At 44.1% G+C, this 25,911-nt stretch overlaps 1 protein-coding gene across 1 annotated transcript in view; it reads left to right on the top strand.

The window, feature by feature from the left end:
- The window catches only part of tmem163a (transmembrane protein 163a), a 239,527-nt gene that overhangs the window by 170,267 nt on the left and 43,349 nt on the right, over window positions 1–25,911 (top strand). Inside the window, exon 6 of the mRNA XM_063052498.1 lies at window positions 14,222–14,318. Within this exon, the coding sequence (XP_062908568.1) occupies window positions 14,222–14,318 (97 nt within the window). The remainder of the gene's footprint in view (window positions 1–14,221; window positions 14,319–25,911) is intronic.

The raw sequence follows: 25,911 nt of genomic DNA, 5'->3' as shown, positions 1-25,911 counted from the left end.
GATTTGATGTTAACCATCCCTTTTGCTTTTAAATTTGCTTTGAGTGCTCTTGTCAGCAACAGTTGTACTATTTGGCCATTTGAGTATTTTTTTTGTTTTTGGCAGACATCTATCCTGCACCTTCCTCATTTTTCCTAGAAACTCACACCATTGCTGCTCTGCTGACATCCCTGCCAGCAGCTCCTTCCAATTCACTTTGGCCAACTCCCCTCTCATTCCACTGTAATTTCCCTTACTCCACTGAAATACTGCTACATCAGACTTTACTTTCTCCCTATCAAATTGAACTCAATCAGATTGTGATCACTGCCTCCTAAGGGTCCTTTTTCCTTAAGCTCCCTAATCACCTCTGGTTCATTACATAACCCCCAGTCCAGTGTAGCTGAATCCCTAATAGGCTCAATGCCAAACTGCTCCAAAAATCCATCTCTTAGGCGTTCAACAAATTCAATCTCTTGAGATTTATTTCCAACCTAATTTTTCCATTCGATCTCCATGTTGAAATCTCCCATGACTACGATAACGTTGCCCTTTTTCACATCTTTTCTATTTCCTGTTGTAATCTGTGGTCCACATCCCAGCTACTGTTGAGAGGCCTGTATGTAACTGCCATCATGGTCCTTTTACCCTTGCAGTTTCTGAACACAACCCACAAGGATTCAACATCTTCCGATCCTATGTCACACCTTTCTACTGATTTGATGCCATTCTTTACCAGCAGAGCTATGCCCTCTATCTACCTTCCCAACCCTCTGATACAACGTGGAACCTTGGACATTCAGCTCCCAACTACAACCATCCTTCAGCCATGATTCAGGGATGGCCACAACATCATACCTGGCAATCTGTAATAGTGCAACAAGATCATCCACATTATTTTTTACACTACACACATTTAGATACAACACCTTTAGTACCGTATTTGCTATCCTTTCTGATTCTGCATCCCCAATGCACTGATCCTCACCTTGCTGGCTGCAATTTTGTCCTATCATTTGCCTGCCCTTCCTGACAGTCTGACTGCATGCTATCTTTGCTTTTTTACCATCCGTCCTATCCTGAGTCCCTTCACTCTGTTTCCCAACCCCCTGCCAAATTAGTTTAAACCCTCCCCAACAGCTCTAACAAACCTGCCCACACGAATATTGGTTCCCCTCATGCCATTGCTGCTCTGCTGTCATCCCTGCCAGTATCTCCTTCCAATTTCCTTTGGCCATCTCCTGTCTCATACCTCTGTAATTTCCCTTACTCCGCTGAAATACTGCTACGTCAGACTTGACTTTCTCCAGTGACTTTTGAACAGGACAACTCTCCCCCAGAAGAGATCCCAGTTATCCAAGAACCTGAAGCCCTGCCCCCTGCACCAGCTTCTCAGCCACACATTTATCTGCCAAATCATCCTGTTTCTACCCTCACTGGTGCATGACACAGGCAGCAATCCAGAAATTACTACCCTGGAGGTCCTGCTTCTCAGCTTTCTACCTAGCTCTCTAAATTCTCTTTTCAGGACCTCATTGCTTTTCCTTCCTATGTCATTGGTACCAATATGTACCAAGACATCTGGCTGCTCTTCATCCCTCTCCAAAATGTTGTGGACGCAATTCGAGATGTCCCTGACCCTAGCAGCTGGAAGGCGACATACCATTTGGGTGTCCCATTCATGTCCACAGCATCTCCAGTCTGTTGCCCTAACTATTGAGTCCCCTATCGCTACTGCTCCTCTCTTCTCCCTCTATCCCTTCTGCACCATGGACCTATGCTCAGTACCAGTAAGCTGGTCTCCATGGCATTCCCCTGGGAGGCCATCCCCACAACAGTATCCAAAAGTGTATACATTATTGAGTGGCATGGCCATGGGGTGCTCTGTGCTAACTGCCTATTCACAGTTCCATTTCTCCTGATAGTCACCCAGCCGTACTCCATATCTCTTTGCTCTTTGACAGCCAGCCAGAGAGAAAGTAGTTATTTAATTGTCTTAATAATTTAGCTAGATTGTTATAATGCTGTAATGTCTGGAATTGATTTTATAGACATAACAATTGTTTATTCATTAGTTTATCCTGTTTTATTAGAAGTTTTGACTGTAGATTCTGTTTTGTAAGTGTATTGAACTTTTCCAGTAGACTGTAGATTTGGTTGTCAGTTGCTGTACATGTTCCACTCCAGCTCCAATGCAATGGTTGGCACAACCTAGCAATAAATATGTGCACTAAAAGTCAACTGAGTCAGTTTGTACATAATGGATGACTAATATTGATGTGATTTAGGCAGTGTGAATAAAGGATAATAAAATTACAGTAGATTGGAGTTTATACATGTTAGTAGGGAAGTGGTGTTAGGTAAATTGAAGGGATTGAAGGCAGATAAATCCCCAGGGCCAGATGGTCTGCATCCCAGAGTGCTTAAGGAAGTGGCCCAAGAAATAGTGGATGCATTAGTGATAATTTTTCAAAACTCGTTAGATTCTGGACTAGTTCCTGAGGATTGGAGGGTGGCTAATGTAACCCCACTTTTTAAAAAAGGAGGGAGAGAGAAACCGGGGAATTATAGGCCGGTTAGCCTAACGTCGGTGGTGGGGAAACTGCTGGAGTCAGTTATCAAGGATGTGATAACAGCACATTTGGAAAGCGGTGAAATGATCGGACAAAGTCAGCATGGATTTGTGAAAGGAAAATCATGTCTGACGAATCTCATAGAATTTTTTGAGGATGTAACTAGTAGAGTGGATAGGGGAGAACCAGTGGATGTGGTATATTTGGATTTTCAAAAGGCTTTTGACAAGGTCCCACATAGGAGATTAGTGTGCAAACTTAAAGCACACGGTATTGGGGGTAAGGTATTGGTGTGGGTGGAGAATTGGTTAGCAGACAGGAAGCAAAGAGTGGGAATAAACGGGACCTTTTCAGAATGGCAGGCGGTGACTAGTGGGGTACCGCAAGGCTCAGTGCTGGGACCCCAGTTGTTTACAATATATATTAATGACTTGGATGAGGGAATTAAATGCAGCATCTCCAAGTTTGCGGATGACACGAAGCTGGGTGGCAGTGTTAGCAGTGAGGAGGATGCTAAGAGGATGCAGGGTGACTTGGATAGGTTGGGTGAGTGGGCAAACTCATGGCAGATGCAATTTAATGTGGATAAATGTGAAGTTATCCACTTTGGTGGCAAAAATAGGAAAACAGATTATTATCTGAATGGTGGCCGATTAGGAAAAGGGGAGGTGCAACGAGACCTGGGTGTCATTATACACCAGTCATTGAAAGTGGGCATGCAGGTACAGCAGGCGGTGAAAAAGGCGAACGGTATGCTGGCATTTATAGCGAGAGAATTCGAGTACAGGAGCAGGGAGGTACTACTGCAGTTGTACAAGGCCTTGGTGAGACCACACCTGGAGTATTGTGTGCAGTTTTGGTCCCCTAATCTGAGGAAAGACATCTTTGCCATAGAGGGAGTACAAAGAAGGTTCACCAGATTGATTCCTGGGATGGCAGGTCTTTCATATGAAGAAAGACTGGATGAACTGGGCTTGTACTCGTTGGAATTTAGAAGATTGAGGGGGGATCTGATTGAAACGTATAAGATCCTAAAGGGATTGGACAGGCTAGATGCAGGAAGATTGTTCCCGATGTTGGGGAGGTCTAGAACGAGGGGTCACAGTTTGAGGATAGAGGGGAAGCCTTTTAGGACCGAGGTTAGGAAAAACTTCTTCACACAGAGAGTGGTGAATCTGTGGAATTCTCTGCCACAGCAAACTGTTGAGGCCAGTTCATTAGCTATGTTTAAAAGGAAGTTAGATATGGCCCTTGTGGCTACAGGGGTCAGGGGGTATGGAGGGAAGGCTGGGTTCTGAGTTGGATGATCAGCCATGATCATAATAAATGGCGGTGCAGGCTCGAAGGGCCGAATGGCCTACTCCTGCACCTATTTTCTATGTTTCTATGTTTCTATATTGTAGATTGGGCTGTGAGGCTGTCATTTCAGTTTCTAGTTATTTTGAAAGCTAATCATCCTCTAGCATTTTGAATGCTCTGTAGTATATTGCAACTGTTCATTTAAAATTGCTCTCCAGAATGAGCAGGAAAGAAGTTATAAACACTGCCTACATAGATGATTAAAATGCTTTCTTGATGCTTAAACGAAATCACCAGCCGAGGAAGGCAGCTCAACAAACAGCTTGTGTTGAATGTTATTGAACTTAGGCTTTTCGATTTGAATTAAACAAAACAATCTTTACAAGAGCTTCGTTAGGCCCTCGGGATTAGTGCTTCATGATTTTTCTTTGAGAATAGTGACATTAGCTGTGATATTAATCTCATTTATGCAGAACAGAAAGGATTAATTTTCTAGATCATGATATACAAGAGATTTACATGTTACGAAGGAGAAAAACAAGGGGATTACCATTGTCATCCATGCCTCCTGCAGCCCATTGGACGTACTACCGACCATAACTACTGAGCTCTGCTTGTTAGGCATTTCAAGGTGTGTCTGAGGATTCCTTGAAATACCCCTGTTGACTTAGGAATTGACATTTTTACTGGCATGGTTAGAGCATTGTCTGATTGGTAGGAGGCAGCAAGTGGCAATAAAAGGATCCTTTTCTGGTTGACTGCAAGTGACTAGTGGTGTTCTGCAGGGGTCAGTGTTGGGACCACTTCTTTTTATGCTGTACATCAATGTTTCAGATGATGGAATAGATGGCTTTGTTGCCACATTTTTTTTTACTGTGCCTGTGGACTGTTCTTCAGCAGATAATGGTATTGCTTTGCACTGCTGTAACTATATGTTATAATTATGTGGTTTTGTCAGTGTTAGTCTTTGGGCTGTCTTGTTTTCTGTGATATCACGCCGGAGAAACATTGTATCATTTCTTAATGCATGTATGCATTTCTAAATGACAATAAAAGAGGACTGAGTGTTCTCATCATCTAAATAAAAAAGTTTTCAGATGATACCAAGATTGGTGGAGGGGTAAGCAATGTTTTGCAGAAGTAGATAGGATGCAGAAGGACGTAGACACATTAGGAGAATGCGTAACAGAGTGGCAAATGACATACAATGTTGGAAAATGCATGGTCATCCACTTTGGTAGTAGAAATAAATGTGAAGACTATTTATAAACAGGGAGAAAATTCAAAAATCTGAGATGCAAAGGGACTTGGCAGTCCTTGAGCAAAACATCCAAAAGGTTAACTTGCAGGTTGAGTCGGTGGTGAGGAAAGCAAATGAAATGAAATGTTAGCATCCATAAGACCATATGATATGGAAGCAGAAGTAGGCCATTCAGCCCATCAACTCTGCTCCACCATTCAATCATGGGCTGATCCAATTCTTCCAGTCGTTGCCATTCCCCTGCCTTCACCCCATACCTTTTGATGCCCTACCTAATCAAGAACCTATCGATCTCTACCTTAAGAAAAACCCCAATGCATTCTACAAGTAAGGAAAACCCCAAGGCATTCTACAAGTATGTGAAGAGCAAAAGGATAAGACATGAGAGAACAGGACCAATCAAGAGTGACAGTGAAAAAGTGTGTATGGAACCGGAAGAGATGGCAGAGATATTAATAAATACTTCGCTTCAGTATTCACTACAGAAAAGGATCTTGGTGATTGTAGGGATGACTTGCAGTGGACTGAAAAGCTTGAGCATGTAGATTTTAAGCAAGAGGATGTACCAGAGCTTTTGGAAAACATCAAGTTGGATAAGTCACCGAGTCTGGACGGGATATAGAAACATAGAAACATAGAAACATAGAAAATAGGTGCAAGAGTAGGCCATTCGGCCCTTCGAGCCTGCACCGCCATTTATTATGATCATGGCTGATCATCCAACTCAGAACCCCGCCCCAGCCTTCCCTCCATACCCCCTGACCCCTGTAGCCACAAGGGCCATATCTAACTCCCTCTTAAACATAGCCAATGAACTGGCCTCAACAGTTTCCTGTGGCAGAGAATTCCACAGATTCACCACTCTCTGTGTGAAGAAGTTTTTCCTAATCTCGGTCCTAAAAGGCTTCCCCTCTATCCTCAAACTGTGACCCCTCGTTCTGGACTTCCCCAACATCGGGAACAATCTTCCTGCATCTAGCCTGTCCAATCCCTTTAGGATCTTATACGTTTCAATCAGATCCCCCCTCAATCTTCTAAATTCCAACGAGTACAAGCCCAGTTCATCCAGTCTTTCTTCATATGGAAGTCCTGCCATCCCAGGAATCAATCTGGTGAACCTTCTTTGTACTCCCTCTATGGCAAAGATGTCTTTCCTCAGATTAGGGGACCAAAACTGCACACAATACTCCAGGTGTGGTCTCACCAAGGCCTTGTACAACTGCAGTAGTACCTCCCTGCTCCTGTACTCGAATCCTCTCGCTATAAATGTCAGCATACCATTCGCCTTTTTCACCGCCTGCTGTACCTGCATGCCCACTTTCAATGACTGGTGTATAATGACACCCAGGTCTCGTTGCACCTCCCCTTTTCCTAATCGGCCACCATTCAGATAATAATCTGTTTTCCTATTTTTGCCACCAAAGTGGATAACTTCACATTTATCCACATTAAATTGCATCTGCCATGAGTTTGCCCACTCACCCAACCTATCCAAGTCACCCTGCATCCTCTTAGCATCCTCCTCACTGCTAACACTGCCACCCAGCTTCGTGTCATCCGCAAACTTGGAGATGCTGCATTTAATTCCCTCATCCAAGTCATTAATATATATTGTAAACAACTGGGGTCCCAGCACTGAGCCTTGCGGTACCCCACTAGTCACCGCCTGCCATTCTGAAAAGGTCCCGTTTATTCCCACTCTTTGCTTCCTGTCTGCTAACCAATTCTCCACCCACACCAATACCTTACCCCCAGGCTACTGTGGGAAGTGAGGAAGGAGATTGCTGAGCCTCTGGCAATGATCTTTGCATCATCAGTGGGGACGGGAGTTTTCTGGAGGATTGGATGGTTGCGGATGTTGTTCCTTTATTCAAGAGAGGGAGTAGAGATAGCCCAGGAAATTATAGACCATAAGACAAAGGAGCAGAAGTTGGCCATTTGGCCCATCGAGTCTGCTCCGCCATCTTATCATGAGCTGATCCATTCTCCCATTTAGTCCCACTCCCCCGCCTTCTCACCATAACCTCTGATGCCCTGGCTACTCAGATACCTATCAATCTCTGCCTTAAATACACCCAATGACTTGATCTCCACTGCCGCCCGTGACAGTAAATTCCACAGATTCACCACCCTCTGACTGAAAAAATTTCTTCGCATCTCTGTTCTGAATGGGCGCCCTTCAATCCTTAGGTCATGCCCTCTCGTACTAGACTCCCCCATCATGGGAAACAACTTTGTCACATCCACTCTGTCCATGCCTTTCAACATTCGAAATTTTTATATGAGGTCTCCCCTCATTCTTCTAAACTCCAAGGAATACAGTCCAAGAGCGGACAAATGTTCCTCATATGTTAACCCTCTCATTCCCAGAATCATTCTTGTGAATCTTCTCTGTACCTTCTCCAACGTCAGCACATCCTTTCTTAAATAAGGAGAACAAAACTGCCCACAGTACTCCAAGTGAGGTCTCACCAGTGCCTTATAGAGCCTCAACATCACATCCCTGCTCCTATACTCTATTCCTCTAGAAATGAATGCCAACATTGCATTCACCTTCTACACTACCAACTCAACCTGGAGGTTAACCTTAAAGGTATCCTGCACGAGGACTCCCAAGTCCCATTGCATCTCAGGACTTTGAATTCTCTCCATTTAAATAATACTCTGCCCATTTATTTCTTCTGCCAAAGTGCATAACCATACATTTTCCAACATTGTATTTCATTTGCCACTTCTCTGCCCATTCTTCCAATCTATTCAAGTCTCTCTGCAGACTCTCTGTTTCCTCAGCACTACCGGCCCCTCCGCCTATCTTCGTATCGTCAGCAAACTTAGCCACAAAGCCATCTATTCCATAATCCAAATCGTTGATGTACAATGTAAAAAGAAGCGGCCCCAACACGGACCCCTGTGGAACACCACTGGTAACCAGCAGCCAACCAGAATAGGATCCCTTTATTCCCACTCTCTGTTTCCTGCCAATCAGCCAACGCTCTATCCACGTATGTAACTTTCCCGTAATTCCATGGGCTCTTATCTTGTTAAGTAGCCTCATGTGTGGCACCTTGTCAAAGGCCTTCTGAAAATCCAAATATACAACATCCACTGTTTCTCCCTTGTCTACCCTACTTGAAATTTCCTCAAAAAATTGTGATAGGTTTGTCAGGCAGGATTTTCCTTTAAGGAATCCATGCTGAGTTCTGCCTATCTTGTCATATGCCTCCAGGTACTCTGTAACCTCATCCTTGACAATCGACTCCAACAACTTCCCAACCACCGATGTCAAGCTAACCGGTCTATAATTTCCTTTTTGCTTCCTTGCCCCCTTCTTAAATAGTGGAGTGACATTTACAATCTTCCAGTCCTCCGGAACCATGCCAGAATCGATTGACTTTTGAAAGATCATCGCTAATGCCTCCGCAATCTCCACAGCTACTTCCTTCAGGACACGAGGGTGCATTTCATCTGGTCTGGGAGATTTATCTACCTTTAGACTATTCAGCTTCCTGAGTACTTTCTCTGTCGTAATTGTGACTGCGCGCACTTCTCTTCCCTGCCACCCTTGAGTGTCCGGTATACTGCTGATGTCGTCCTCAGTGAAGACTGATGCAAAATACTCATTCAGTTCCTCCGCCATCTCCTTATCTCTCATTACAATTTCTCCAGCATCAATTTCTATCAGTCCTATATCTACTCTCACCTGTCTTTTACTCTTTATATACTTGAAAAAGCTTTTAGTATCCTCTTTGATATTATTTGCTAGCTTCCTTTTATAGTTCATCTTTTCCCTCTTAATGATCTAATTAGTTTCCTTTTGTAAGCTTTTAAAAACTTCCCAATCCTCTGTCTTCCCACTAATTTTTGCTTCCTTGTATGCCCTCTCCTTTGCTTTAACTTTGGCTTTGACTTCTCTTGTCAGCCACGGTTGCATCCTTTTTCCATTCAAAAATTTCTTCTTTTTTGGAATATACCTGTCTTGCACCTTCCTCACTTCTCACAGAAACTCCAGCCACTGCTAGACCAGTGAGTCTTACTTCAGTGGTTGGTAAATTGATGAAGAAGATCCTGAGAGGCAGGATTTATGAACATTTGGAGAGGCACAGTATGATTAGGAATAATCAGCATGGTTTTGTCAATGAAATGTCGTGCCTTATGACCTGATTGAATTTGTCCTGACGAAGGGTCTCAGCCCGAAACGTCGACTGTACCTCTTCCTAGAGATGCTGCTTGGCCTGCTGCGTTCACCAGCAACTTTGATGTGTGTTGCTTGAATTTCCAGCATCTGCAGAATTCCTCGCGTTCGTGAATTTTTTGAGGATGTGACTAAACACATTGATGAAGGTAGAACCGTAGATGTAGTGTATATGAATTTTAGCAAGGCATTTGATAAAGTACCCCATGCAAGGCTTATTGAGAAAGTAAGGAGGCATGGGATCCAAGGGGACGTTGCTCTGTGAATCCAGAACTGGCTTGCCCACAGAAGGCAAAGAGTGGTTGTAGACGGGTCATATTCTGCATGGAGGCTCGTGACCAGTGGTGTGCCTCAGGGATCTGTTCTAGGACCCCTACTCATTGGGATTTTTATAAATACCCTGGATGAGGAAGTGGAGGGATGGGTTAGTAAATTTGCTGATGACACAAAGGTTGGGGGTGTTGTGGATAGTGTGGAGGGTTGTCAGAGGTTACAGTGGAACATTGATAGGATGCAAAAGTGGGCTGAGAAGTGGCAGATGGAGTTCAACCCAGATAAGTGTGAGGTTGGTGCAGAAAAAATCTCAGGAGCAGCAGACAGAATAGATCAGGCCGACTCAGAGAGTTGTTTCAGACTAAAGGGTTTTATTACATGATATCATGGAGAGTGCAGACTCCTAAAGCGGAGCTCCGCAGCTCCGCTCAACAATGGATTACACTCTTATTTATACCCCAGGCATACGTGACAAGAAGCACTTAAATCTGAAAAAGGATGGAACTTCAACTACAACTCGTTAGAATAGCCAAGTTGCACAATATGTCCTTGAGCAGTTATATATTTTCTTAAGTGTTAGTTCTCAGGACAGTACTGTATATCAGGCTTTCCCAAACGCAGACATGTGATGATTCTTTGAACAAGGAAGCACAGACATAGTTATTTCCCCATCCCATCTGCAAAGCACATTTCAGTCACATAGTGTACATCAGTCGCAGATAAGTGATTACAGACTTTCAATTCACATACTAGAAGGTCATTAACCCCTTAACGTTCGTCACAATGTCTTACTATTTTTCTTCCACAGAGGTGGTTCATTTTGGTAGGTCAATTATGATGGCAGAATATAGTATTAATGATAAGACTCTCGGTAGTGTGAGGATCAGAGGGATCTTGGGGTCTGAGTCGATAGGACACTCAAAGCTGTTAAGCAGGTTGACTCTGTGATTAAGAAGGCATACAGTATATTGGCCTTCATCAATCATGGGATTGAGTTTAAGAGCAGAGAGGTAATGTTACAGTTATATAGGACCCTGATCAGACCCCACTTGGAGTACTGTGCTCAATTCTGGTTGCCTCACTACAGGAAGGATGTGGAAACCATAGAAAGGGTGCAGAGGAGATTTACAAGGATGTTGCCTGGATTGGGGAGCATGCCTTATGAAAACAGGTTGAGTGAACTCAGCCTTTTCTCCTTGGAGCAATGGAGGATGAGAGGTAACTGATAGAGGTGTACAAGATAACGAGAGGCATTGATCATGTGGATAATCAGAGGCTTTTTCTTAGGGCTGAAATGGCTAGCATGAGAGGGCACAGTTTTAAGGTGCTTGGAAGTAGGTACAGAGGAGATGTCAGGGGTAAGTTTTTTACACAGAGAGTGATAAGTGCGTGGAATGGGCTGCCGGCAACAGTGTAGGAGGTGGATACAATAGGGTCTTTTAAGAGACTCCTGGATGGGTACATGGAGCCTAGAAAAATAGAGGGCTATGGGTAACCGTATGTTCGGCACAGCTTTTTGGGCCGAAGGGCCTGTATTGTGTTATAGGTTTTCTATGTTTCTATTAAATACACCCAATGACTTGGCCTCCACAGCCGCTCGTGGCAACAAATTCCACAGATTTACCACCCTCTGACTAAAGTAATTTCTCCGCGTCTCATTTCTAAATGGGCATCCTTCAATCCTGAAGTCGTGCCCTCTTGTCCTAGAATCACCTACCATGGGAAATAACTTTTCCATATCTAATCTGTTAAGGCCTTTTAACATTCAGAATGTTTTTTTGAGATCTCACCTAATTCTTCTGAATTCCAAGGAATACAGCCCAAGAGCTGCCAGACGTTTCTCAAACAGTAACCCTTTCCTTCATTTCAAGTGGTCTAGAATTCAAGAGCAAGGATGTTGATTGCTGATATTGCATCGCCTCTGATCTGGGCCGACAATTATATGTCGGGCGGCACCTAATTAATTAGAATGTTTATTTCGGCTTTTTTTCTTAAAGATGTGCTGTGTATCTCCCGGCTACTGCTGCATTCTCTGTGAATTGGTATCTGTCCGTGGCCTGGGGGTTGGGGTGGTGGGACACTGGGGTGTCATCTCGTCGCCTATTTCCATTAGACCAGGCAGCTCATCTTCTCCTATGACTGGTCGCCTCGATGTCAAAGGTCGAGGCTCGTCGTCTGCTGTGGCTGATGTGGAAGGTTTGCTTGACTGCTGAGGCTCGCGCATTTTTCTATCACACAGTTCTTTGTAAGGACTGAAACCATCCTGCAAATATCCCCTAAACCGACGTACCCTTTCAAAATTAAAGTCGTACTTTATCATTACTCATTTGGTTTCAATTGTTATCCTTCCCTCTTCCAATTGCATCAGCTCTTCATCTATCAGTTCTTGGTGATGGGATGCCAAAACCTCTTCAACATCATCTTCGTCACCTTCCACAAGCCAAACTCACTTAGTCCTTACTTCGTTCATCACGATCAAAGCGCTTAATTATGTCTAGTTTCACGTTAAGTGTAACACCCTTACGAGCTCTTTCAGGCTTTTCCGATACCATAGAACTCATCTTGCAAACGGCTGCTCACAGACATGTGTTAAAGCAATGCCGGCGAGAATGCTGTTCTGAGTCTGGGGGAGAGAGGCTGCTTGGGGCGTGCGGCGCGCTGCCTTTTATCGCACGCTGCTTTTTTCACGCGCTGCTTTTTTTTGTAACAGTGAAAACACCTTCTGTTAGCAAAAGCACGGTACTAATGTAGGTCTTTCATAACAGTGAGGTTTCGTAAAACGAACGTTCGGAAAGCAGGGGACACCTGTAATTTTGTTAGCACATAAGCATTTAATATTAATACTTTAATGTTGTAACCATGATTTACCTCAATCTGTTGCCTGAGCCTGAAGTTCAGTAGTGCCTGCATCTGTAGTTAAATTAGAGAGCTGACTAAAGATTTCAAAGTAAATGGTGTTTTCTGGTTCTTCATGTGGAGTTGACATTTATGGGTGAGTAAAATTCATTTTTCTGCTCCCCCTAGTGGGGTGTAGCCTATGTGCAGCTGGATTAAAGCACTCTTGCAACTTATGTGTTAGAGTCGACTATTATTAAAAAATTCAAATAATCAACTTCTGAATCAAATAAACGTAAACCCTAAAACTAAGCTTATTAATTTTTGTTTTTTTTTATATTCAAACATTACAAATGAACTTGTAAATAATCTGATGAAATGAGCCCCTGGCCATTGTCACACTGATATCTTCATGTGCACTTCATGAACCAGTTCAGGCGGAAATAGTTCTGTGACGTGGAGCTTAGAAAAACAGAGTGCTATGGGTAACCCTAGGTAATTTCTAAAGTAAGTACATGTTGGGCCCAGCATTGTGGGCCGAAGGGCCTGTATTGTGCTGTAGGTTTTCTATGTTTCTGTGACACAATATCATCAGCAATATGTTGGAGTTTTGAACTGAAAAGAAAGGTAACGTACAAAGTCAGTAAGCGCCCCAGTGAGCTGGTGTTTCCACATTGCCTGTGCAATCTATGTTTCTCTGTTACGTGATGGTTTTCACTATAGCTGCAGACTTGTACCGAGGTTCCTCTCTACTCCTTTTCTAATGTGAATTGAGGCCTGAAGAAAAACAGTCTTGTGTGAGAGACAAACACACTCTTTGTTGTGACTGTAAATGAGCCGCATGCACAAAGGGGCTGTAACTGTTCAACATCTTAACAGAGCATCACAAGCTGGCATCCCAAAAGAATCTCTGTACAAAGTCTCAGTTGAACTTTACTGAACTCAAAGTACATCCCAGTTTCATACACTCACAACACAAAGATTTCATCAAGAATACAGTTTGAGTAACACACACAAAATGCTGGAGGAACTCAGTAGGTCAGGCAGCAGCTATGGAAATGAATAAATATTCAACGTTGCAGGGTGAGACCCTTCTTCAGGACTGGAAAGGAAGGGGGAAGACAGCAGAATGAAAGTGGAGGAGGGGGAGGAGCACAATCTCGAAGGTGAAGGGGGAAGCTAGTGAGCGGCTGGCTTCACCAATTCCAGTAGCTATAATTACATTGTTTACTTAAATGTTTTGGTTATTAGCAAATATCTTGGCAGTATTACTTATTTATAATGGGACTGACAAGTCACTGTTGAATATTCCAACACCTGGGGATGATCTAAAAGCTTTTGAGCTCAAATCGCCAGTTACAGTATTGAGGGATGCTCTCTCAATGTATAAACATGACAAATGTTGTTTAGCGGAACAAGTATGTCTTTAACTATGCATCAAGTGGCAGAATGGCCATTCTGGCAGTTTTAATGTGGGCCAATTAACATTAATATTCATCTACTGTATTTCCTATGTAATGTCCAATTAGTTCAAAACCTCAGTATCCGACGCCAGAATGGTTAGTTTGAATGTCCTTAAAGGATCTTACGTATGAAGCATTTTGTTTTTTTGAAGATTGCTTTTTGTTCATATTAATGTTTGCTATTAACATAATCCTTGGTTAAAATTCATAATCAATCTATAAAAGGCCTAAAGGAACCTAATACTCATTTCCTGGTTTAGAGTAAAATCAAGTATAAATTTGAACAGTCTTTACTAGTGTCATTTTTATAAGGTTTGTAATTTCAATGCAAATTTCTCTTCCACAGAGCTTGTGTCATCTTGGGCGTCATATTTCTCGTATCAACTGTCTGCATTATTGGCAAAGCCATTCATGACCTTGCTTCAAAGCTGCTGCCAGAAGTGGTAAGCTGAAAACTTCACAGTTTCTCTTATACTGCTGTTACTCAATTTGATCTGCCATGTCTTCACCTTTGAATAGTCACACAGTATCAAGAATTATTTCAAGTTTTTAATAATTTGCAATTTGAAAAATATTTATTGAATATGTCTCTATTTATGGAGTTGTATTAAATATTTTAACCATAGTTGTTTAAGAGTGTAGCCCCCCGGCCACCCTCCGGGTCGCTCGGCTCGCTGTCCTCTAGGGAAACAGCCCTCGGCCCCGCCAAACTGGGTAATTAGTTTGTGTGGATGCTGTGTGATGTACCCCACCCCGCCCAAATAACAGACAATACACCAGATACGATTAAATGATTTACAGTTTATAGATATTACTGGAACTATATAATTAATAGAGAATAAAATATAAAAGGAAAATAAAAGGCGCCACACTTATCAAAGTTCAATCTCTTCGTGCACACAAAAGTTGGAGCTCAAGACCCTTCTTCTTCTTCCTTCGACCCCTCGGACCACCTTGACTGGCTGCCTGGGACCAACAACGGTGGTTGACCAGATGCTCTACATGAGTCCGTCTCCGTCTCCTGTCCTCGTCGAACGCCCTCCTCGGGGTCCGACCCCGTTAGTGGACATCACAGCACCTGGTTCAGCCTCTGTCCCTCTCTCCCGTCTTATCCACCAAAACCCCGCGCATACAGTATCTTCAAATACACCAAAAACATAACAACTATCCCAATTGGTTCAGTCGTCTTCATATCAATAGATAATACAAAACAAACTGCTAGCGGGAAGGACTTTCTCAGCGTTTAACATAACAAAGAAGCATTCCTAAGTATAACATAACAAAGAGGCCATTTTAATTAGCCTCCGCAGTAACATAAAAGACAAAACCCCCTTACAAGAGTAAACATCTTCTAGGTGTTTCATTAGGACAAGCTTGTTACAATGGCTTGCTTAGCAATATGGGTAACACCCACTGTGAAGGCTAACCAGATATTATATCTTTAGAAAGAAACAAATCTATCGTTAATCTTTATGAATTCTTCTTTGTCTGTAGATCATATCTTGTTATGAACTTACATGCAGTACTTAATTAACTATCAAAGGATAACTTATTCTCAAATCCTTGATGTTAATATCTAAGGGAACTATAAATCTGTCACATTTCATTCTTTTTCAAACCACACAGCTGCACTGTGAGATGATCTTTTTTTAAAAATTAAATTCCTTTTGAATTGAGTCAAGTTTAAAGGGCTGAGTTGTGAGTCTCTTTTATAAGGGCTTGATTTAATCAGAATGCAGATCAGAAAACCACATGATAGAGTTTAGTTGTCTGACCTATGGTATTGCAGCAGAGATGCATTTTATTCTGAAGAATCTGGAGTCATCAACGTTGTTTCTGATTACTCCTTCTGAATTGCCTAGTGTTATCAACAGTCTCAATAAGAATTCTCAAGACTTTCCAGGCGCAGATCTATGGTCTCGCGAGACTAACGGTTGCCACTACTACTAATTTGTTAATAGAGTTCCATTGGCTCTGCTGTGTACACACATCTACTGATGCTTCTGGACACATCTTCAGTGATGTTCCTGGAATCATCGGGTGTTTCGGGTCTTTCAACATCATACAACCTCCTACAGGTGACCCAGCCGGGGCTGATCAGACCCCAGCTTGTGTCCAGATGGCTAGCTACTTATGACTCCATGGCTCCCCTCTTTTGAGCCACAGTCATCTTGAGGCTCTCTCTGCCGCATCGGTGGTACTGCAGATGGCTCTCCTCTTCCTCTCTCTCTTGATGCCCACAATGCTGAAGGCTCTAACTAAGGAACGGGCTACGAATCCCCTACAACCAACCTCCACTGGGAGACACCTCATTCTCCATCCAGCCTGCTGCCTGATGTTGTGGATCCTCAATGCTCTTTGGTTCTTTGAGTAAGATGTTTTGGAGCCTTCCTTCTCCTCTTCTCCGAACCGTTCAGCGGCGATACTGACAATAATTGTTGTCATGGTTTGCAGCTTCCTATCAACCCCTCTCTTCGCCGTTCCCTCCAGAATTTGGTTAACATCTTCTTCAAACTGCTTCCACAGTGAAGTCATGTTAGCTGCAGGCCATTTGATCCACATCCTGTTAGACTTCATGTTAGAGGGATTAGTTTGTAACACTTGGAGGTTCCAGGCACTATGGGGTGACTCCGGGCCTGGCCCCTCCTTCCTCTCACCAGGTTGGACGCCTGCGCGTTGTGCTGCTCCTGCTCCCGCCAAACACTTCATCCTCGCTTGGTGCATCTTCAAGCCGCGATCGTTCTTGCAGATTTTGCCACATGCATACTGCTTCCTCATTGTCGTTTGTTCGTTGCCTGGGTCTGATGTCGTTGTGTCCATCTGACTGGGGTGCTTATCCTCCCCCCCTCTCAGGCACCCCTGGGGGTACCTTTCCCTTAGATTCATTGTAGCTTTTGTGGGGGTCCTCCTCTCAGAGGACACAGATTGGGTTGCTAGCCTGTTCTGCCCCGGTTGCCGTCTCTCCGGGCTGTCACTGACTCTCCAGTCGTCACCGCTCTAAAATACTTCTCCAATTAGATCATTTGTTAAGTCCTCTTTTCAATTGAAGTCTAAGAGTTCTGAAAATTTAAAACTACAACAGAAAAAAGATTGCCAATAAAAATTAGAGGCTCAAGAAACAATTTGTATTATACTTATTCTTAAGTTATTATCCATCATTAATGAATTGTTTTTCATGCATGTCCGGAGGGCATTTTGTGGGATTTTAACATACGGGAAAGCAGAGTCTGGCTTTCCACCAAGTTAAACAAGACTGGCGACGTATTCTGGTGGGATCAGGTGTACACTCTGATGGTACAGTTGAAGTCAGGTCAGGTAGGGTTGGGTTTGATCTGTATCAGTCAACCTATCTCATTCTTTTATTTATTGCCAGGTGATTTGCTTAGAATGTGTCCTCTGTTTGTGATTAATATTTGGTGTTTCGCCTTCAAACATATCAATAGCACTTTTGGGATTGTTATATCTATGCAATGCTCAAGTTAGATATTGAGGAAAAGTTATATGTGCTAGAAAATGAGGCCAGAGAAATAATAACGGGGGACAAGGAGATGGCAGATGAACTAAATGAGTATGTTGCATCAGTCTTCACTGAGGAAGATACTAACAGTGTGCCAGATGTTGACGGCTGTGAGGAAAGAGAAGTGAGTATGATTAGTTTTACAAGGGAGAAGGTGCTCAAAAAGCTGAAAGATTGAAGGAGTGCTACAGACACCCAGACCAGGAAATGTATCACCACTCGGGTCACACTTGGGCCTTGTGAAAAACTACCACCAGTTTCTCCCACACACTGCTACAGTGCTGCACCCATTGATCACACTGTTACAGACAGGAGTGAAGTGGGAATGGTCGGAAAGGTGTGAAAAAGCATTCAAGGAAACAAAGCGATGAGCTGCTCACCCATTATGGCCCATCGCTGTCCATCAGACTGGTGTGCAATGCATCTTCTTATGGCACTGGGACTGTTTTGTCACACATTATAAAAGATGGATCTGAACGCCAGGTTGCGTTTGCTTCAAGATCACTGACGAACAAATGCAGAATGAAACTACACACAAATCTGCCAAGAGGCCCTTAGTCTCATATGAGGAATGAAGAAGTTCCACTGTGGATAAAAATTCAAGCTAGTGACAGATCACCAGCCCCTTGTGTCCACTTTCAATCCCAGGAAGGGAATTCCAGTGATGTAGGCTACTGCGTTACAAAGTTGGGCACTGTTCCTTGGAGCCCACTCTTATGAAATAGAGTTCAAGGGTATCAAACAATACTGTAACACTGATGGCTCGTCACGTCTTCCACTGTTGGCAACTGTGCACGGAATTCAGCTACTGGAAACTCACCATATGATTTGATGTTTGGGCGTGAAGCAAGATTGCCTGCTGACCTTTGATTTGGGACTGGTGGAGAAGATTTGCCACAGAAGACCTGACACGAGGAGGAAATTGCAAATGGTTATGATCTAGCAGAGGTCTCTGCTACGAAGCAGAATCAAGGAAACAAGAGGAGATATGATCAAAGGATGAGGTTCTCCCAACTGATGCCTGGAGACAGTGTGCTCATAAGGAATCTGGGGCTACCAAGGAAGGATAAGTCGGCTGACAGCTGGGCAGCTACGCCTTACATAGTGGAGAGTCAGATGCCAGACCTACCAGTTTTCCAAGTGAAACAAAAGGATGGGATAGACCTGTATGGGAATAGATTCACCATCAGAACCACCTTCTACCTCTGGGACAAGAGCTACATATTGGCCCAGAGCCTGACGTGAACCCTACACCAAGTAGGAGGACTCCGCAGTGAGTTGGGAGAACAGAAGGACAAGCAGTGGAAAGGCCTGGAAGGAACTTAACCACCAAATGCGGTACGGACTCAGAGGATGAGGAAATGGGAGTGTGGTATATGGTATCCTATGCAAACTCCCCAATAATTGACGAAGAGATTCCCAAACCTCCCCACTCTGATGCGGATGAGATGGTGGGGAGAGGGGAACTAGAAGTGGACAGACAGGCAGTGGAAGAACACACTGGAGACGATGGCATCCCACAAGATGGACACATTACAGTGTCCAGACTTACCTCTCAGTGTTGATCATATCACTGACAGCAACGTGACACCGTGACACCGGGAACGTTGTCTTTGACAAGACACCTGCCAAACCTGGTACCACTCCACAGGTCCAGTGCCGCTACCCTGAAAGAAACAGAGCACCACCCAAAAGACTGAACTTTTAGCATAGTGAGGTTAGTCATAGACTGTTATTGTGAAAGCATGTTTATTTGGAATATAAAGGATGTGTTGTCATTGGAGAAAATCCAGAGGAGGTTCACAAGGATGATCCCAGGAATGAAGGGGTTAACATATAAGGAGCATTTGGCAGCTTTGGGCCTGTACTCACTGGAATTTAGAAGAATGCGGAGGGCTGTTATTGAAACCTACCGAATGTTGAAAAGACCAGATAGGATATATGTAGAGAGGATGTTTCCTATGATGGAGTATCCAGAACTAGAGGACACAGCCTCAAAATTGAGAGGCTACCCTTTAGAACAGAGATGGGGAGGAATTCTTTTAGCCAGAGAGTAGTGAATCTGTGGAATGCTGTGCCACAGACTGCAGTGGAGGCCAAGTCAACGGGTATATTTAAGGCGGAAGTTGATAGTTTCTTGATTAGTCAGGGCCTCAAGGGATATAGCGAGAAGGTAGGTGTATGGGGATCAGCCATGATGGAATGGCAGAGCAGACTCAATGGGCTGAATGGCCTAATTCTGCTCCTATGTCTTATGGTTTTATGGGCGATGAAAGGGAAATAGAATGTTTTGTACATGCACGTATGATGTTGTGGGAATAACAGAGACATGGCTTCAAGAGGACAGGGCCTGGGAAATGAATATTCAAGGTTATACATCCTATTGAAAGGACAGACCGATGGGGAGAGGGGGTGGGGTGGCTCTGTTGGTGAGGAATGAAATTCAGCCCTTGCGAGGGGGGACATAGAATCAGGAGACGTAGAGTCAGTATAGATAGAACTGAGAAATTCTAAGGGTAGAAAAACCCTAATGGGAGTTATCCACAGGCCCCCAAACAGTAGTCTGGATGTAGGGTGTAAGTTGAATCAAGAGTTAAAATTGGCATGTCACAAAGGTAATGCTACAGTTGTTCTGGGGGATTTCAACATGCAGGTAGACTGGAAGAATCAGGTTGGTAATGGACCCCAAGAAAGGGAGTTTGTGGAGTCCCTCCGAGATGGATTTTTAGAACCGCTTGTACTGGAGCCTACCAGAGAGAACACAATTCTAGATTTAGTGTTGTGCAATGAACTGGATTTGATCAGGGACCTTGAGGTAAAGGAGCCATTAGGAGGTAGTGACCATAATATGATAAATTTTAATCTACAAATTGAGAGGGAGAAGGGAAAATCGGAAGTGTCAGTACTGTATTACAGTTGAACAAAGGGAACTATGGAGCTTTGAGGGAGGGGCTGGCCAAAGTTCAATGGAACAATACCCTAGCAGGGATGACAGTGGAACAGCAAGGGCAAGTGTTTCTGGGAATAATGCGGAAGGTGCAGTATCAGTTCATTCCAAAGAGGAAGAAAGACCCTAAGGGGAGTAAGGGGAGGCCGTGGCTGACAAGGGAAGTAAAGGACAGTATAAAGACAAAAGAGAAGAAGTATAACATAGCAAAGATGAGTGGGAAGCCAGAGGATTGGAAAACTTTTAAAGAGCAACAGAAGATAACTAGAAAGGTAAAAAATGAGGTACAAAGGTAAACTAACCAAGAATATAAAGGAGGATAGTAAAAGTTTCTTTAGGTATGTGAAAAGGAAAAAATAGTTAAGACCAAAATTGGGCCCTTGAAGACAGAAACGGGTGAATTTATTATGGGGAATAAGGAAATGGCAGACGAGTTGAACAGGTACTTTGGATCTGTCTTCACTAGGGAAGACACAAACAATCTCCCAGATATAATAGTGGCCAAAGGATCTCGGGTAATGGATGAACTGAAGGAAATTTATATTAGGCAGGAAATGTTCGCCTCCAGTTCATCTACCAGCCCCGACTAGGAGTTGAGGATGCCATCGTCTTCCTGCTGTACCGTGTCTACGCCCACCTGGACAAGCCAGCGAGCACTGTGAGGGTCATGTTTTTTGACTTCTCCAGTGCGTTCAACACCATCTGCCCAGCTCTGCTGGGGGAGAAGCTGACAGCACTGCAGGTGGATGCTTCCCTGGTGTCATGGATTCTGGATTACCTGACTGGCGGACCACAGTACGTGTGCTTGCAACACTGTGTGTCCGACAGAGTGATCAGCAGCACTGGGGCTCCACAGGGGACTGTCTTGTCTCCCTTTCTCTTCACCATTTACACCTCGGACTTCAACTACTGCACAGAGTCTTGTCACCTTCAGAAGTTTTCGGATGACTCTGCCATAGTTGGATACATCAGCAAGGGAGATGAGGGTGAGCACAGGGCTACGGTAGGAAACTTGGTCACATGGTGTGAGCAGAATTATCTGCAGCTTAATGTGAAAAAGACTAAGGAGCTGGTGGTAGACCTGAGGAGAGCTAAGGTACCGGTGACCCCTGTTTCCATCCAGGGGGTCAGTGTGGACATGGTGGAGGATTACAAATACCTGGGGATACGAATTGACAATAAACTGGACTGGTCAAAGAACACTGAGGCTGCCTACAAGAAGGGTCAGAGCCGTCTCTATTTCCTGATGAGACTGAGGTCCTTCAACATCTGCCGTTCGATGCTGAGGATGTTCTACGAGTCTGTGGTGGCCAGTGCAATCATGTTTGCTGTTGTGTGCTGGGCAGCAGGCTGAGGGTGGCAGACACCAATAGAAACAACAAACTCATTCGTAAGGCCAGTGATGTTGTGGGGATGGAACTGGACTCTCTCACAGTGGTGTCTGAAAAGAGGATGCTGTCTAAGTTGCATGCCATCTTGGACAATGTCTCCCATCCACTACATAATGTACTGGGTGGGCACAGGAGTACATTCAGCCAGAGACTCATTCAACTGAGATGCAGCACTGAGCGTCATAGGAAGTCATTCCTGCCTGTGGCCATCAAACTTTACAACTCCTCCCTTGGAGGGTCAGACACCCTGAGCCGATAGGCTGGTCCTGGACTTATTTCATAATTTACTGGCATAATTTACATATTACTATTTAACTATTTATGATTCTATTACTATTTATTACTTATGGAGCAACTGTAATGAAAACCAATTTCCCCCGGGATTAACAAAGTATGACTATGACTATGACTATGAAATGGTGTTGGATAGACTGTTGGGTCTGAAGGCTGATAAGTCCACAGGACCTGATGGTCTGCATCCCAGGGTACTTAAGGAGGTGGCTTTAGAAATTGTGGACGCATTGGTAATCATTTTCCAATGTTCTATAGGTTCAGGATCAGTTCCTGTGGATTGGAGGGTGGCTAATGTTGTCCCTCTCTTCAAGAAGGGAGGAAGAGAAAAAACAGGGAATTATAGACTGGTTAGCCTGATGTCAGTGGTGGGAAAGATGCTGGAGTCAATTATAAAAGATGAAATTACGACACATTTGGATGGCAGTAACAGGATAGGTCCGAGTCAGAATGGATTTACGAAGGGGAAATCGTGCTTGACTAATCTTCTGGAATTTTTTGAGTATGTAACTATGAAAATGGACAAGGGAGAGCCAGTGGATGTAGTGTACTTGGACATTCAGAAAGCCTTTGATAAAGTCCCACTTAGGAGATTAGTGGGCAAAATTAGGTAACATGGTATTGGGGGTAGAGTACTGACATGGATTGAAAATTGGCTAGCTGACAGGAAACAAAGAGTAGCGATTAACGGGTCCCTTTCAGAATGGCAGGCAGTGACCAGGAGGGTACCGCAGGGTTCAGTGCTGGGACCGCAGCTGTTTGCAATATATATTAATGATTTAGATGAAGGGATTAAAAGTAACATTAGTAAATTTGCAGATCATGCATGGCAGATGCAGTTTAATGTGGATAAATGTGAGGTTATCCACTTTGGTGGTAAGAACAGGAAGGCAGATTATTATCTAAATGGAGTCAAGTTAGGAAAAGGGGAAGTACAACAAGATCTAGGTGTAAATAACAGGAATTCTGCAGATGCTGGAAATTCAAGCAACACACATCAAAGTTGCTGGTGAACGCAGCAGGCCAGGCAGCATCTATAGGAAGAGGCGCAGTCGACGTTTCAGGCCGAGACCCTTCGTCAGGACTAACTGAAGGAAGAGTGAGTAAGGGATTTGAAAGCTGGTGGGGGAGGGGGAGATGCAAAATGATAGGAGAAGACAGGAGGGGGAGGGATGGAGCCGAGAGCTGGACAGGTGATAGGCAGAAGGGGATACGAGAGGATCATGGGACAGGAGGTCCGGGAAGAAAGACGGGGGTGGGGGGTGACCCAGAGGATGGGCAAGAGGTATATTCAGAGGGACAGAGGGAGAAAAAGGAGAGTGAGAGAAAGAATGTGTGCATAAAAAAGAGTAACAGATGGGGTACGAGGGGGAGGTGGGGCCTAGCGGAAGTTAGAGAAGTCAATGTTCATGCCATCAGGTTGGAGGCTACCCATACGGAATATAAGGTGTTGTTCCTCCAACCTGAGTGTGGCTTCATCTTTACAGTAGAGGAGGCCGTGGATAGACATGTCAGAATGGGAATGGGATGTGGAATTAAAATGTGTGGCCACTGGGAGATCCTGCTTTCTCTGGCGGACAGAGCGTAGATGTTTAGCGAAGCGGTCTCCCAGTCTGCGTCGGGTCTCACCAATATATAAAAGGCCACATCGGGAGCACCGGACGCAGTATATCACCCCAGTCGACTCACAGGTGAAGTGATGCCTCACCTGGAAGGACTGTTTGGGGCCCTGAATGGTGGTAAGGGAGGAAGTGTAAGGGCATGTGTAGCACTTGTTCCGCTTACACGGATAAGTGCCAGGAGGGAGATCAGTGGGGAGGGATGGGGGGGACGAATGGACAAGGGAGTTGTGTAGGGAGCGATCCCTGCGGAATGCAGAGAGAGGGGGGGAGGGAAAGATATGCTTAGTGGTGGGATCCCGTTGGAGGTGGTAGAAGTTACATCAGTCACTGAAAGCAAGCATGCAGTTACGGCAGGCAGTGAAGAAAGCTAATGGCATGCTGGCCTTCATAACAAGGAGAATTGAGTATAGGAGCAAAGAGGTCCTTCTGCAGCTGTACAGGGCCTTGGTGAGACCACACCTGGAGTATTGTGTGCAGTTTTGGTCTCCAAATTTGAGGAAGGACATTCTTGCTATTGAGGGAGTGCAGCATAAGTTCACAAGGTTAATTCCCGGGATGGCGGGACTGTCATATGTTGAAAGATTGGAGCGACTGGGCCTGTATACACTGGAATTTAGAAGGATGAGAGGGGATCTGATTGAAACATATAAGATTATTAAGGGTTTGGACACGCTGGAGGCAGGAAGCATGTTCCCGCTTATAGGTGAGTCCAGAACCAAAGGCCACAGTTTAAGAATAAGGGTTAGGTCATTTAGAACGGAGTTGAGGATAAACTTTTTCACCCAGAGAGTGGTGGACATATGGAATGCTCTGCCCCAGAAGGCTGTGGAGGCCAAGTCTCTGGATGCTTTCAAGAAAGAGATGGATAGAGCTCTTAAAGATAGCGGAATCAAAGGTTATGGGGATAAGGCAGGATCTGGATACTGATTGTGGATGATCAGCCATGGTCAAAGTGAATGGCGGTGCTGGCTCGAAGGGCCGAATAGCCTACTCCTACACGTATTGCCTATTGTCTGCATATGCTACTTCATGCTGTATTAATCTATAGGAAGTGTAATGTTTTGATCTATTTCTTTTATACCAATGACTCCAGTTAGCACTATGTATGGATTGTTGTCTACGCATAAATATTAATCTGTTGTCTATACATGTGTATTGTGTTCGTTCTCTCTCCCTCTCTCTCTCTCTCTCAGACACACACACACAGCAGATAAAACTATCTCCCACATGCGTGCTTTTATTTAATTAATATGTAGTTGCACAGACACAACAATAAGTATGTAACTTTAGATACTATTGAGGGGAACGACCTACCGGGGAGCCGTAGTGACAGGGTCTCTGGCATTGAGTTTGGTGCTCCAACTCAGAAGAGAAGGGAGGAGAAGAGAACTGCAGTGTTGATAAGAAATTTCATAGTCAGAGGAACAGAGATGAGGTTCTATTGGTGCGATAGAGACTCCTGGATGGCATATTGCTTCACTGGTGCCAGGATCGGGTCCATGGCATTCTCAAGGGCAAGGGTGAGCAGCCAGAGGTGTTGGTGCATATTGGCACCAATGACATAGTTAGACAAGGTGAGAAGGTCATGAAGAGAGATTTTAAGGAGCTAGGCAGAAAGCTGGAAAACAGGACCTCCAGGGTAGTTTGGAATTACTGCCTGTGCCATGTGCCAGTGACGGTAAGGATAGGAGGATTTGGCAGGTTGAGTGTGTGGCTGTGGAACTGGTGCAGGGGGCAGAGGGTCAGATTTATGGATCACTGGGATGGCTTCTGCAGAATGTATGACCTGTACAAAAGGGATGGGTTACTCCTGAACCTGATGGTGTCCAATATCCTTATAGGCAGGTGGGTTGAGTTGTTCGGGTGGGTTTAAACTCATTTGGCGGGTGGATGGGAACCGGTGTGATAGTGCTGAAGTTGAGGTGGTTGGTTTACAAACAGAAACAATGTGTAGAGAAACTCCAAGCAAGGAGAAACTGATGATTGAACAAAATTGCGGTTAACAGGATGAGTTGCAATGTAAAAGGCGGACAAAGTCAAAAAGATGAATACAGGACTGAATGCGCGCAGAATATGGTCAATGAACTTGTAGCACAGCTATAGACTGGCAAGTATGATGTTGTGGGCATCACTGAATTATGGTTGAATGAAGATTATAGCTGGGAATGTAATGTCCAATTATAGACATTGTATCAAAAGGATAGGCAGGAAAGCAGGGGGTGGCATGGCTCAGTTAGTAAAAAATGAAATTAAATCATTAAAAGAGGT

This window comes from Mobula hypostoma, chromosome 6, assembly GCF_963921235.1.
Source record: "Mobula hypostoma chromosome 6, sMobHyp1.1, whole genome shotgun sequence".
Lineage (NCBI taxonomy): Eukaryota > Metazoa > Chordata > Chondrichthyes > Myliobatiformes > Myliobatidae > Mobula > Mobula hypostoma.
This window is presented reverse-complemented; position numbering and strand designations above follow the sequence as displayed.